This window comes from Aythya ferina (assembly GCF_964211825.1).
Source record: "Aythya ferina genome assembly, chromosome: 6".
NCBI classification, from domain to species: Eukaryota; Metazoa; Chordata; class Aves; order Anseriformes; family Anatidae; genus Aythya; species Aythya ferina.
The window spans coordinates 21,949,605-21,962,601 of record NC_140303.1 but is presented as its reverse complement, the minus strand read 5'-3'; the positions used below and the strand labels follow the sequence as shown (position 1 = coordinate 21,962,601).

At 41.7% G+C, this 12,997-nt stretch overlaps 2 protein-coding genes across 5 annotated transcripts in view; one reads left to right on the top strand and one right to left on the bottom strand.

Moving 5' to 3' along the window:
• Positions 1-8,538, bottom strand: part of ABCB11 (ATP binding cassette subfamily B member 11) — a 64,198-nt gene extending 55,660 nt beyond the window's left edge. For 2 of the 4 annotated variants that reach the window (XM_084523188.1, XM_084523191.1), the window contains exons 1-2: positions 8,418-8,538; positions 6,333-6,515 (exon numbers count right to left, since the gene is read on the bottom strand). The gene's annotated coding sequence lies outside the window, so the exon portion shown is untranslated. The remainder of the gene's footprint in view (positions 1-6,332; positions 6,516-8,417) is intronic. The other 2 variants (XM_084523186.1, XM_084523189.1) reach the window with 1 other exon arrangement.
• Positions 5,910-11,537, top strand: LOC311438566 (retinol dehydrogenase 16-like; the record flags this gene model as incomplete). Its single annotated transcript, XM_084523046.1, is given in 9 exon segments — positions 5,910-5,972; positions 7,105-7,180; positions 7,183-7,311; positions 7,314-7,378; positions 7,380-7,422; positions 9,071-9,094; positions 9,097-9,213; positions 9,216-9,324; positions 11,402-11,537. Coding segments are annotated over 9 exon segments (762 nt in total).
• Between the last annotated feature and the right edge of the window lie 1,460 nt (positions 11,538-12,997).

Genomic DNA, 12,997 nt, shown 5'->3' with positions numbered 1-12,997 from the left:
CTACTTCTTTTATTGCTTTATTTCATTTCTAAAGTGTAAACAAGAGAGAACAAAGGAACTAATAAACTTCCAGAAATGGCTGTGACTTTTCAGCTCCTCCACCTTTTAGGTGCTTAGTTTGAGAACCCTCAGAGGTTCCAATTTGCACAAAGATCCACGCAACAAAAGTATCCCAAGAAAGCAGAGAATGCAACTTTAAGCCCCCATAGATGGAAGAGTTCTGTCATCTCTGGAAGGGGAAGGAATGGAAACAGGGCCTTCCTCTGAGAGAGCTGAGAGCTGAGCTCTTGCAATAGAAACTAGCAAGGACAGCAGGAAGTGTTCTTCCTGATGCTGATTTTTTTTAGCACAGTAACACCTATTTTGAGGCCAACAAAAGAAAGGTGCAGTTCTAACTAGAGACAGAGCAAAATAAAATGCCTGAATTGTTCAGATGGTTGCAGTTCACATCATGTCCCACTTGCAGGACTCTGCAAACCCTGGGTGAGGCATTTTCCTGGTAATTATGCTAAATCCTGAGGATCTGTAAAGTCCAGCTCTACCCTGTGTTGTAAAGGATCTGTAGCTACAAAAGTGGATCCAGCTACAGGGACTCAATGCCTGCAATTTATGTACTGAAGAGCTAACGCATTACGTTTTTGTTTTTGTTTTGTTGTTGTTGTTTTGTTTTGTTTTTTAATTGGAAGTTATTTCTTGGAAGTTATTTCTGGAAGTTATTTCTTGGCATAATAATAACCTTGTGTTTTGTGAGGTGCAGACCAGCTCTTCTCTTGTTCAGCTCCTGACAACACAAGTGCCTGCTACGATCCAGTGCTGCAGGAATTCATCATGACAAAGCAGCCAAGATACACAGAGACCCCACCTCACGCCTGCAGCTGCACATTGCTCAGGAAGTCATTTCCCACTGCCATGGAAACTGGCCTGCAACCAAAAAAAAAGAATGCTTTCCCCATCCTAGTGAATTTGCTGTGATATGACCAGGTTAAAGAGCAAGTTACCCAGTGGCTACCCTTGTGTTGTTGGTTTTCAATTTACTTTTTTCAGAACCTGCAGAACACTTTTTTTTTTTTTTTTTTTTTTTTTTTACTTTTCTCAGTGCAGCTTATGCTTAGGCTTTAGTGTGGTCATTTCATTTAGATCTCAGTTATCTGAAAAGGTCATTCTTTCCAGAGAACATTTGAAGTGAATACCTTTGAACTACCTATTGGTGGCATTGCTTTTGTCAGTTTGATTTTACAAATATTTTCATGCCAATCCAAGTAATAGAAAACTAAGCTCTCTTCATTTAACACAAAAGCCAAAGGCTTCTGTATAAGCTGTCTGGTGAGCTAGTGGCTTCCCTGTCCCAGTCAGCATGAGCTGTTAGTTTTCCAGGCATGAGTTCAGTCCATCTCTGTCACTGAAAAACTTATCTCCTGCAGAACAGGCAGCATGAGGCCCTAGAGATATGAATGGTGTCGCCTGAACTTAAAGCCCTGTCAGTACCTCAGACAGAGTCTCATTCTCTCTATAGACAAAGTTAAAACATTTTTTCCACCAAGATTGCTCAGCTGAAAGTGATTAAAGAAATAAAACAAAGAAAGTAGAAAATAACAATACCTGCTCCAATCTGTATCTTTAGAAATCAAAGTTTGGCTGGCTTATGTCAGCCCCTGTCAAACCACTATCAGCTGCTGCAAGACCCTAGCAATGCAATGGTTAGAGTAAAGTTCAAAAAGAATTTGGGACAAGGCACACTAGCTGTAAATATATTATTTAAATTAGCAATGCAGGAAAAATATCAGCTGCTCATTGCAACTGCTAAGACACTTTTTACTGTACGAAGGGCCAGATTCTGGTGGCATGTTCTCTACCAGCATGTTTTCCAAGATGCTAAGCAGGATCTATGCAGCTTTCTGCAGTTCCAAGGCAGAATACTGAGCCTAAATCTGCAGTAGAGAAACTGCTTTTAAACTTTGCCTCCTATATTTGTGTGGCAGAGGACTGCTACCTGCAACAGAAAGAATCCTGGCCTGACACTGCTGGATAAATGTTCATCTGCAACAGACTTTGCCTGCTGGTAGCTGGCTGTTCTATAGTCACTTCAACCAGAGAGCAGAGCCTGTTGTTTAAATCAGGTCAGACAGGACTAGGCAGAGGAACCAAAGAGGGAAGGAATCTGCCCACAAAGCAGAGGACAAACCTTCTCTACAGCTCCTGGCAGGGGTCCCCAGCCAGGCTGGGCAGCCTCTGATTGCCACAGGCGGGTCATCTGCTCAGGGCCAGATCACTTCCAGCTCCATCCTGCAACCGCGCTTGGATTCCCCAGCTTTAATTTTCTTCTTATTCAGTTAGTTTCAGATCAATTTTCACCAAAAGCTTATTCATTCATTCTACCACTGAGAAGGGTCTCTGCACAAGCCTCCTCTCTTTCTGCAACACCTGAGAGTGAAGGTCACGCAGTGCTAATGGGGAGGAGTGACAACTGGGGGAAAGGAGCTATGCTTGCACTTTCAGACAAGAGCAGCTGAATCACAAGTGCCCAGCAGACTCTGGGTCAGGTAGCCAACAAACTACCAAGCAGTCATATGTTAAGAGTCTTTTTTTCATGCAAATTGCAGAGCTTTTTTTACTTGCACAGTTGGTAGAATTCAAATTTTATTTGACAAATATTGCTTAGTTACTCAGGCAGTTGATTTGTTTAAAGTACCATAAAGCTGCCCCTGGCCTAGAGCAAATAGTTTTGTCCCTGAGAGCTGACAAACACAAGGATACATCTTCCTCAATCTTTGTCCCCAAAAGACCAAGTCCTACCAAGAACAATTCACTCACGTGCAGGGGTAAAGATGCAGATCTGAACCAATCCCAGTTAAATCAATGGGAAGATTCCTGCTGGTTTCAACACAATGCACAGGTCAGTCCTTCCCAACTAAGTTAATTCTCTCTAGTGATTCTGGGCAGTCCCCCAGGCTTTATGGATGACTACATATAGCCAGCAAAGCTTATACAACAAAGGTAGGATAGTCAGGGATGGAGCTTATCATGGAGGATTAATAGCAAGTAAGTCCCTAAGATAGAAGCATCACAGCACAAGTCATTAATTATTAACAGCAAGGAGAAGGACTGTGTCAGCCAACATAAAACCATCACACAGAATTTACAGAGGGATTTTTCTGAAAACTACCACCACACACGTGTTGGTGCACAAGCTTATGAGTTTGTCTCGAGCAGTTTCTATGTTCTGACATGGGAAATAACTGGTGAAGTCAACTTGTGAGCACCTGGAGGTACATGGTGAGCTTACACGTCTCCCCAGAATGTGAGCACCAGTGCAAGAACAGAGCTCATGTCTAACATTACAGTGAGCAGTACCCATTATACACATTTGCAGAGTAGCTAAGAGAACAAATTAAGCACTTGTTTTTGAGTGCACAGATGAGAGAGAGAACATGTGGTCTCTTCCTTTCTAGGAAGGATTTTAATCACTTGTTGCTTATCTAAGCACCTACAGGTGCTGAATAAAACGCTAACTCAGTAATGTTCTTCAGAACATCTGGAATCTTTCTTGACTCCTCTATTTTGAATGACTGGTTCAGTCACCTAAGAGTTTACAGGGCTTTATTTTCCCTGTGTTTTTTACCAATGATGTGGTAAAAAAAATCTGAACTGCAAGCAGTTCAAGAAAAGCAGTTCAAGGAAAGATACAGTCATGCTGAGAAATCAGCCCTCATTTCACCGGACTGAGTTCACCTCCATGCAAAATACTGAGGAGGAGAGTTTGGGTATGTATTTCTTTTACAATGACAGATTAAGGAAGATCTTAAGTTACTTGCTGAACTGAACTCTCACACTGTCCTCTTTACACAGCCAGCAAAAAAAGCACCTCTTTCCTATGAAACACAAGTGCAAAGCCCTGCACGTGCAGAAATAGCTCACGTAAGAGTGGGAGACATGATGTGTTTGTACTTGTTCAGTTTGTTAATTGAAAACTAGAGGTTTTGTAGCACTGGCAGGGTGGCTGATTATTAAAGTTTGTACTTTGCAGTATCTGGAGAGCTGCTGGGTGACCTGTCAGAGCACTGCCTGACCAATCTAAATCTTCCCCCAAGGGTTACATGAGTGCTGCTTCTGAAGAACAGAGGCCATACACTTCCCTTTGCCAGCTCTCCCTCAGCACGCCTGGTAGGCCACACTACGCCATAGCAGAGCACTGACTTCTGCAGGTTTTGCACTGTAAGCACAGTGGTGGATAAAGAAATCCAAGGTGTATCCAGACCCCAAACCTCACCCGGCCTGTGGTTCTCTGGCACAACTGCCCAAGCACACCTGCTGTGAGAGTAAAACCGTAATGTGCCCCTTCAGCAGGGTCTACGTGCTTCAGCTTCCTATACTGCAGGGAAGCAGAGGCATGCTGCATTTTGCAGTCACCTAAGGATCTAAAAAGGGCTCTCAGTGTAGTCATGCTGCTTTTCGTTAAAATCAATTGCTTTTATAATGGCACTTGTGTGTGTGCAAGAAGCCAAGCTCCATCCCAGGAGTTCTCAATTTGCTAGGCAAATATCATCATTTTAATGGGAAATAGAATTTGCCTTCAGCTATTTACTGGCTACACTAGTAATCAGAATTCAATATTTCTGGAAATATCTCAAAACTTGAAATACCAAGCTGACATTTTCCCTGGAAACACGCTCTTTGCCACTACAGGCAGCTATTTCAAAACTGTTATGCCCCTGACAGAGAAGAGCCTTTTTAGTGTTGCAGAATTATCAGACAAGAACTATTTTCGTGCAACACTGCACATTCACAGAACTAGCCAATTTTCTTGGAGGAAAATTTTAACTGGAACTGCTTCTGATTCTGACCCAGTCTCCTTTCAGCAGATAAGACGTCATCTAGCAGAATAAATACTGGCAAAAGGCTCCAGGAGAGAAAAGCCCTCCACGGTGCTCAGCACCAAGTGTCCACGTGCTGTTGGAGAGGGAGCACTGGATGCCTGGTAGCTTTGGGACTGCAGGCTATGGACAAAGCCCAGGGATCAGGGGGAGGGATGAGCAGCGGAGGCTCAACACACAGCACTGCCCTCTCAGCTCCATGCCTTACAGATCTTCTGTGCCAATTACTGCTTGTGAAATTCAGGCACTGGCGCTAACCAGAGCAGTTCCAGGTGTTCCTCTTAGAGGAGTCAAGTGTGCAGCCTGGCCAGACTTCAGAGAGCCCCTGCTACAAGCTGAACCAACTTCTCTGTAGTGTTTTAACAGTGCTTTGTCAGAGCACACTCTAAGTCCTCTCACAAAATAAATGTCACCGAGTGAAACATTACAACAATGATTCCAAAGTGCACACATTCAGGAGCATTGTGATCCTTGTCAGATTTTACAGGGACGTTCACAGCAAAAAAGCCAAGTATCCAGCTGAGGTACCAGAACTAGAGGGCCAGTTTTTTTAGCCTTGACACAACAGGGAGACAGGCTGCTAAAACAGCTGGTGCAGCCCAGAGACCAATCTAACACCAAAAAACTTTAATGGAGCCTTCCTGTAGACTGCAGTGGAAGGAGAAACAAACTCTTATCTGCATATATTTGCTTAACATTGTCATATCAGAGAGAGTTAACCAGTAGCTCAGAGGTCCATATCCACAGCTACAGAGGCATCCAACTAAGTCAAATAACATTATTAAGTGGCAATGAATATTGTCACTGGTCATGTATCAGCTGTGTCTGAGGTCATTATTTAATGAGTCCAACATTCATTCACTATCAGATTCTGAGACTCTGTCCACACCTACTTGATTAGATGATGGTGGAATTTAAAATCAAAATAAACCCAAATCACTTCACTAACTCAGCAGGATCAAGAACACCAGAAGGACTCTAGCAACCAGACCTAATACAGTGAGTTTCCTTTACCATACATGTTTTAAGGTACGAAGGATGTCACACAAAAATCAGCCAAAGGAATGCTTAACTTCAGACATCTGTGAGTTACAGAAAAATGTAATAAAACACCCCTTCCTGTTAGAGTACTTGCAGGATTTAAAAATAATCATAAATTAATTTGTTTTCATGTATCAGTTCATTCTTTGAATACAATCGCATCTGCACGTGTACACGTATGTAGGTAACTACTGCCTAAGTGACTGCTCAGCATCTGTACAAAAGTTTCTTTTCAGCAGGATGTCTGGAAGACGCTGATCAGCCTTCCCATATATATGGGTTTTAATTAATTTAGTTTAATTCTTGCACAAAGCAAAAGTACAAATAGAAAGACAATAATCAATTGTAGATTCCAATGGCAAGAACTGCATTCTATACTTATTAGAAATCTTTGTAATAAGTAAACAGTATCTTCCTCACCTGAGTCAGGAAACCTTGTGTTCCCTCAGTGCTTTTTTGAGGGCAGCATCTCCATGCACTTCCCCATTTATTTATGCAAACATAGTTCCCATGTAATATATTCTACTTCACTCTGTACCAGCACTTGACAGGTAATGAGGAAGTAGGCAGAAAGCTCAGAGACTGTCCCAATGTCTCTTTTGTCTAAGGAGGAGAGAGCAAATGGGTCACCGTCACACAACACAAATCACAGAACAAATTAGTCTGCAGACCCACTATTACAGTTTTGGCTTTTCTGGTCATCCTTGGGCTCATTCTGCTTCCATATTAGAAAAGCAGACTGGGTGGCATCATACAGACAGTCAAAGAGAATTGTCCTTCTTCACAAAAGAATTCCTCTCTTTCCAGTATTAGCACAAATAATTGCCAGAGTTCACAAAAAAGAGCCACCACCAGACACTCCTCTGAGAACTGACGCAGTCATTCCTTTTAGGCTGATGCATCCTGAGAGGACGGGGCTGACTAGGAAGATCGGCAAGTAAAACTTGCAAACAGTAGAAAACTGTTGAAAAGGAGGTCAGGAGAAGGTTTTGCCAAGGCATGTATTATTCATGGATTACAATTATATTGTGCCAAAGCTCTTAACCCCTGCTCTCCTCTAACTTACAGCGAGCTGGAAGGGCTGCAACCAGAAACAAAGCCCCTTACGGGAACTCGGTCTAAGGAAGCTGGAGGATGAGCCAAGCATGTCTACTTCATTGCATTTCCAGATCACTAACTTATTTGCTAATAGCTCTCACTTTCAGACTCACTGCACACAGCAATTTTGGCTTCCGTACTTTCCCTCGTCATTTACTGGCTCATCAGAGACAGTACAGAGTGAGAAACCTGAGTGGAAAGTATGTCTTCAGAGCAGGCTGTGGCACCAGACTTAGAAGTGCACTGCCTAAATGGCTTGACAAAAGGGAATTTTGCATCATTGCTGCATGTGTCACAGAAAGAGAGGCCAAGAACTATGGTCCTGCTCCTCACTCTCCCTAATGGGCTTGGCTGATTCCAGCAGCATTCTCCAGGGCTGTGGTATTTGTGATAGAGGAGACTGCTGGCAAGGGTACATGGCAAGGTCAGTTACCAGAAAAATAACACAGTAAAACCAAATCTGGTCTAGCTAAGAGTTCTGGAGCCTCTCTGCTACCCGCAGAGTTTTTCCTCTTTCTGATAAAACACATTCTCTCTTCAGTTCTGTCACTTCCCAGTTCAAAAAAGATTCTCTTCAGCAATGTTTCTGGGCTTACCCACACTTTTGCTAACAGGGTGCCTAAAAATCTATCTATTCAAACTAGATCATCCCCAGGTGTGTTTTTCAGGCTCTTTTTGGTGCAGTTGAAGAATCTTGTCAGGGGGAGGGTGCTAACTTGTACTAGAATGAACTTCCATGGCAATAAAACTAGCTCACCCAATTGAAAACAACTGGCACAGGGCTCTTTAACCACTCCTGTGGCAAACCAAATAGTGTTTTTGCATGGCTGAATAAGTCTGATTTTTGTAATGCACACAACATCAACTGCACTACCTGTGATATCTAAATGCCTGCCATTTCAGTCAGTTCTCTTAGAGTTGTTACACATGGAGCTCTTAATGCTGCTGTCATGCATCTCTGAGCAATTGTCTAGAACAAAGGAAGAGCTTGTCTCTGGATAGCCATGAGTGGAGTTAAAAGGTATGGCCTAAGTTCTGGTTTTGGCACACGATGATATAAGATCTGCATGGTAAATATATTCAACTGTGACAATAAACATGTTTTTTTTTTCTCAGTGCTGACAGCTCAGATCATATTGTTAAGATCAGCCAAAGGGGGTCAAAGCACTGCAACTACCGGCTGTACCATGCAGTTGTATCAAATATTCAATAAGCTGATTAATTAATTAAGTAGCTGAAACAGAAAAACAAACAAACAAACAAATAAAATAAAAAATAATAATAATAATAATAAAAAAAAAACAGTATCTTCTACCAATACAACCTTCTCCCCTTATCATGCAAAGTTCCAGACCGTCCTTGAATGCAACAAATAAAGGCAAGATCAAAATAATAATTTGAGCTTACCTCCTCAACATTGCTGGTCCTCCGCAGGTTCCTGCTTCCAGCGACACGTTCCCAGTCAGGGTAAGCGCTGCTAACTTTGTCACCTCCTTCTGACACCTTCTACAGAGACTGAGCTCTGAACCTTCAGCCTCTCCTTCCAGGCACAGGCTGTCCTCTCAGAGGCGTCACTATTTATCTAAAGCTCCTCAAGTAATTTATAAGGTAGTAAAGCAGCATTATCAATACACAGGGTTAAGCTAATATTTTTAGAAGCATTGACTAATTCTGCATGTTTAGTTTAGACCTTTAGACCCCAACCCAGGAAAATCAGCCTTTCCACTTTTACCTAGACTCTTCAGTTTTCACAAGAAGTGCACATTAGGAGCCCACATACTTCAGTGGATAATAGACCCAGTACAGTGGCCTCTATCTCCAACTGAAAATATTTTCCTTTAATATTTTACCCATATTCTTTTAGAGTCATTGCCTAAATTCATCAGAAATTTTGCCAGGTGTACAGAGTAGATTTAGACTTTTACAATCAGGTCCCAGGCAGCTGTATTCATCTCGCTGAAGTTTTTGCAGAGCGTGTGCTTGGCTCCCAATACTACATATGAAACCCTAAGGTAAGATATCACCACATACAGAAATAAATGATTTTGCAATCCTCGTAGGGCTTGTTGGCTTGGTGAGCAATACTTAAGAACACCTGTGGCACCCACTGACTGGCTGCGAATTGATGACTTCCACTCAGTGCTGGACATTAATCTACTGGGATTGATTGAAACCATGCTCAAGCTTCTACCACTTCTGAAAAAAATGAGGGAACAGTAGTCAATCTAATTGATGCCAAAGGCCTCATGGCATTTGTCGGAGGTGGCTACAGCCTGTCCAAATGGGGCATGGAAGCTTTCTCTGACATCTTACAGTGAGTACTTAAAAATATATGCATGAATCTAATAATGGATTCTGAATGTGCTGAGGAAGAGTGACTGTATGTTTGCCTCTTCCATTTTCTCTCTAGAAATCTTGCCTAAATAGGGAAAGTAAAAGAAAAGGGTGTTGGGCACTTGTTTGGGTGTTCAATCTCCAGTGCTATGAACAGAGCCACCAAGAAACCACTATGGGAAACATTTACCTAACATGGACAAATGGCTAGCATGCAGCTATCGATCACATGAATCCACTGCATACACAAAAGCTGGGCAAGCTGTACTTAGTGTTTATAGGCTGCTTGGTATATGCTAAATTACCAGATATACATACATGAAGCACTAGGACCTTAGACATATTGCATTTCCTGCTTAAGGATTACAAAAGCGTACATTCACGTATCTTTCACTGAAGCCTGTTTGAATCCCTTTTATAAAATAAATTTAGTAGCATACAATCATGGTAATAATTATTAGCAGCCTGGTGTTGTGGTTCTGATACATACTCTTAGATCTCTGAGCTCTTCCAAGCTGCTGAGGTATGGAAAGCCATTTTCCAAGCTCTTCAGACGCCACAATCAAACCACGGGGACGCCATGGGTCTCCCATCTGGAAAGCCTATCTGCCTTGGAGAAGACATTTGACTTCACAGCAGGGATCTAATTCTCAGACACTGCAGTCTTCAATGTCAATCCTTTTCTGCTGGTCCTACCCTGAAGGCCCTGAGTAGTCCTTTTATGTTCTCAAAGCTCAGTGATGGCTTTCTATACTTCCTCCACTTCTGTGGATGGATTGTCCCTGTCAAATCAGTTCTGAAACTAATCCAAAGATAACCCAGTCACCCTGGCTTCATTTTGCAGCTCTTTTCCTGGGGAGTTCATTCCAAGTCTGATGTAAACATAAACAGTCACTTTGCACTTGGCCTGCTACTGTCTTATCACAACATTACTACATTCTCCACTCTGAAGTCTATTAATTCATGAAATATGCTCATGCAGCAATTAGGGAAAATTAGCTGATGTCTCACCATGCACTGATAAATCCATTTGTGCAGAGCTGGCAATTCAGTTCCCTTTCCCCTACTATTGGTTCAAGAACCTCGGTACCATTACATATAATGCTAGAATTTTTACGGAACAGTGGTGACCAGAAAGCCTTTAATCTTCATATGGTTTCAGTAACAGAGTACTCATTCCTCCCATTTAACAAAGTTTTATAATCAGTTCATAATTACACATCATTTCTAGCAATCAGATTATCAAATGTACTTCTGAAAATTAAGGTGAGCGGCCTTCACTGAAACGTGCTGTACTGCCTTGGGATGGCTGAGGCATAGCTCAACAGGCCAAGTCTTCACAGGGTCTAAGAAAGCTGTTTGCAAACAATTAGGAATGCTTATATAAAGAAAATATATGCTCTAACATAATATAATATAAACTAAAGACTAATGTACACATGGTCCATTCCTTTGTCATGCTTCAAAACCCAGCTGCCTGGGTCTCTGCAGTTGTCTGACAGGACAGAGAGGCCGTTTTCATTCTGAAGGAGTCACATTGTAACTCATACTACACACAGGGAACCAGATTACCAGAAGCCTACTGACCCTACTGCACTAACACTTAACCATTCAACCATAGCCATTTCACTATAAAGTACAGAAAAAAGTTCAAATCCAACTGAAAATTTTGCTCACCTTTACTTTTCCCCAAGCACTTTAATAATCTGCTTCTACTGGAAGATGAAATACAAGAAATAGACAAAGTTTTAGTTTGATAATACAAGGTTCAGAGGGAAGTGGCTGTTGCATCATTTGCAACAATGCAAAAGAGATCACACAGAAAAGTTGCAAACTACTTAACACTGCTATTTCTCAGAGTTAATTACCTCCTGTGCTTTTACAGTGATAGGTAGTGCATTATGAAGCTAATTTAAACATCTCATAAAATTGCTCTGACATTTGAAGACAAGAACCAAAGTCTCAAATATTAATTTATGTGACAGACTTTCAACTTACATGTTTAATGGTTATGCCATTATTTAGGGATTGGTATTGTGTTTTTTTTCTTCTTCTAGGATACAGACTCAGCATTTTGGAGTGAAAGTAAGCATTGTTGAGTACAGTTTCTTTTATTCAGGAGTAGTTAATTCAGTAGTTAATTCAGATTATCATGGAGCAAGTCTTACCTCTCAAGACATTGGAACAGGTTGACTCCTGGTATTATAGATACCTATGGAGAAAAACACTTTTCTGAATGTAAGTACAAAAAGGGCTGTATGAAGGCTCAGGGGGGTATCATTAATGTCTATACATACCTGAAGGGAAGGTGCAAAGAGGATGGAGCCTGGCCGTTTTCCATGCTGCCCAGTGACAGGGCAAGATAGGACAAACTGGAACACAGAAGGTCCCATCTGAACATCAGAAAACAGGTTTTCTGTTCGATGACAGAGCACTGGGAGGGGTTGTGCAGAGAGGTTGTGTAGTCTCCTCCTTGCAGACTACAATAGCCACCTGGACAGGGTCCTGGGCAACCTGCTCTAGGTGGCCCAACTCGAGAAGGGTTTTGGACAAGATGACCTCTGGATGTCTCTTCTGACCTCAACCACTTTGTGATTCTGTGAACATTTGCTGGATTTCAGAAACTTCTGCTAGGAATTCACTGTTCTGGAATACATGTATGTGCATGGTAGATGAGGCCTGTTCTATTAGTTTCTCTAGGAGACTGGTGAGATGTGAAGGCCCACTATCTTCCTTAGTTCTGAGGTACTTAGAGGCAGAATGTCCAGGGGCAGGGGGAGTTAATTGGTATGACTGTTCATTAAGCTTATGACTTACTGAGAGCTAAAAATTTCAGCTGCACTTACAGTAGGAAAGATCTGGCTCACAACACGGACCACAGAAGTTTCTATCTACCCGGTTCTTGGGTATTTTGTAGCACTTGCTGGTCTCTGCTCTGCTGTAGCTGTACCTCTCTGAGTACTTAAGCCAGTAGTTTAAAGTAACCTTCATTATCCATCTACAGAAGCTGTTGCCAAACCTATAAATGTAAAGAATCCTCTCACAGAGAACGCTGAATAAATACTTTCAGGTTTATTTTCTTCTTTGCAGACAGAAAAGCTCAAAGATCATCAGCGAAAAGACTGTGCAACTCTGGTATTTCTAAGGTCATAAAATGCATGGAACATGCCCTGATAGCAAAGTACCCCAGGACATGATATGAAGCTGGATGGGATGCAAAGTTCTTTTGGCTGTTTGTCTCCTATGCCCAACGCTGTTTATCTGACATGCTACTCTCTATGATGTTTCCAACTCGAACAGCTACTGGGAGTTCATTTCCTGGAGTTCTAACCAACATTTAACACTGAACTACATCAACTTTATGGAAATAACTTAATCCTTTTAAAACTAGTTGTCCTCCTCTTTACCAGTTACTAAGCTGCTTAAATTCCCTTCAGAGAACGCTTTTTTCCCCTACTTACCAAAAATTCCTGAGTTTGGAGATAGACTTGTAAATTTACTTTTTTGTGCTGAGAAGTGATAGATCTGAAGTATATACATTCATATAATATTCAGCTATAAAGCTGGCTAGTACTACTCACCCGACAAAACATTTGATGTGCTTTTTGTTATTAAAAAAAAAAAAAAAAAAGAGAGAATCTGCTTTTCAAGTA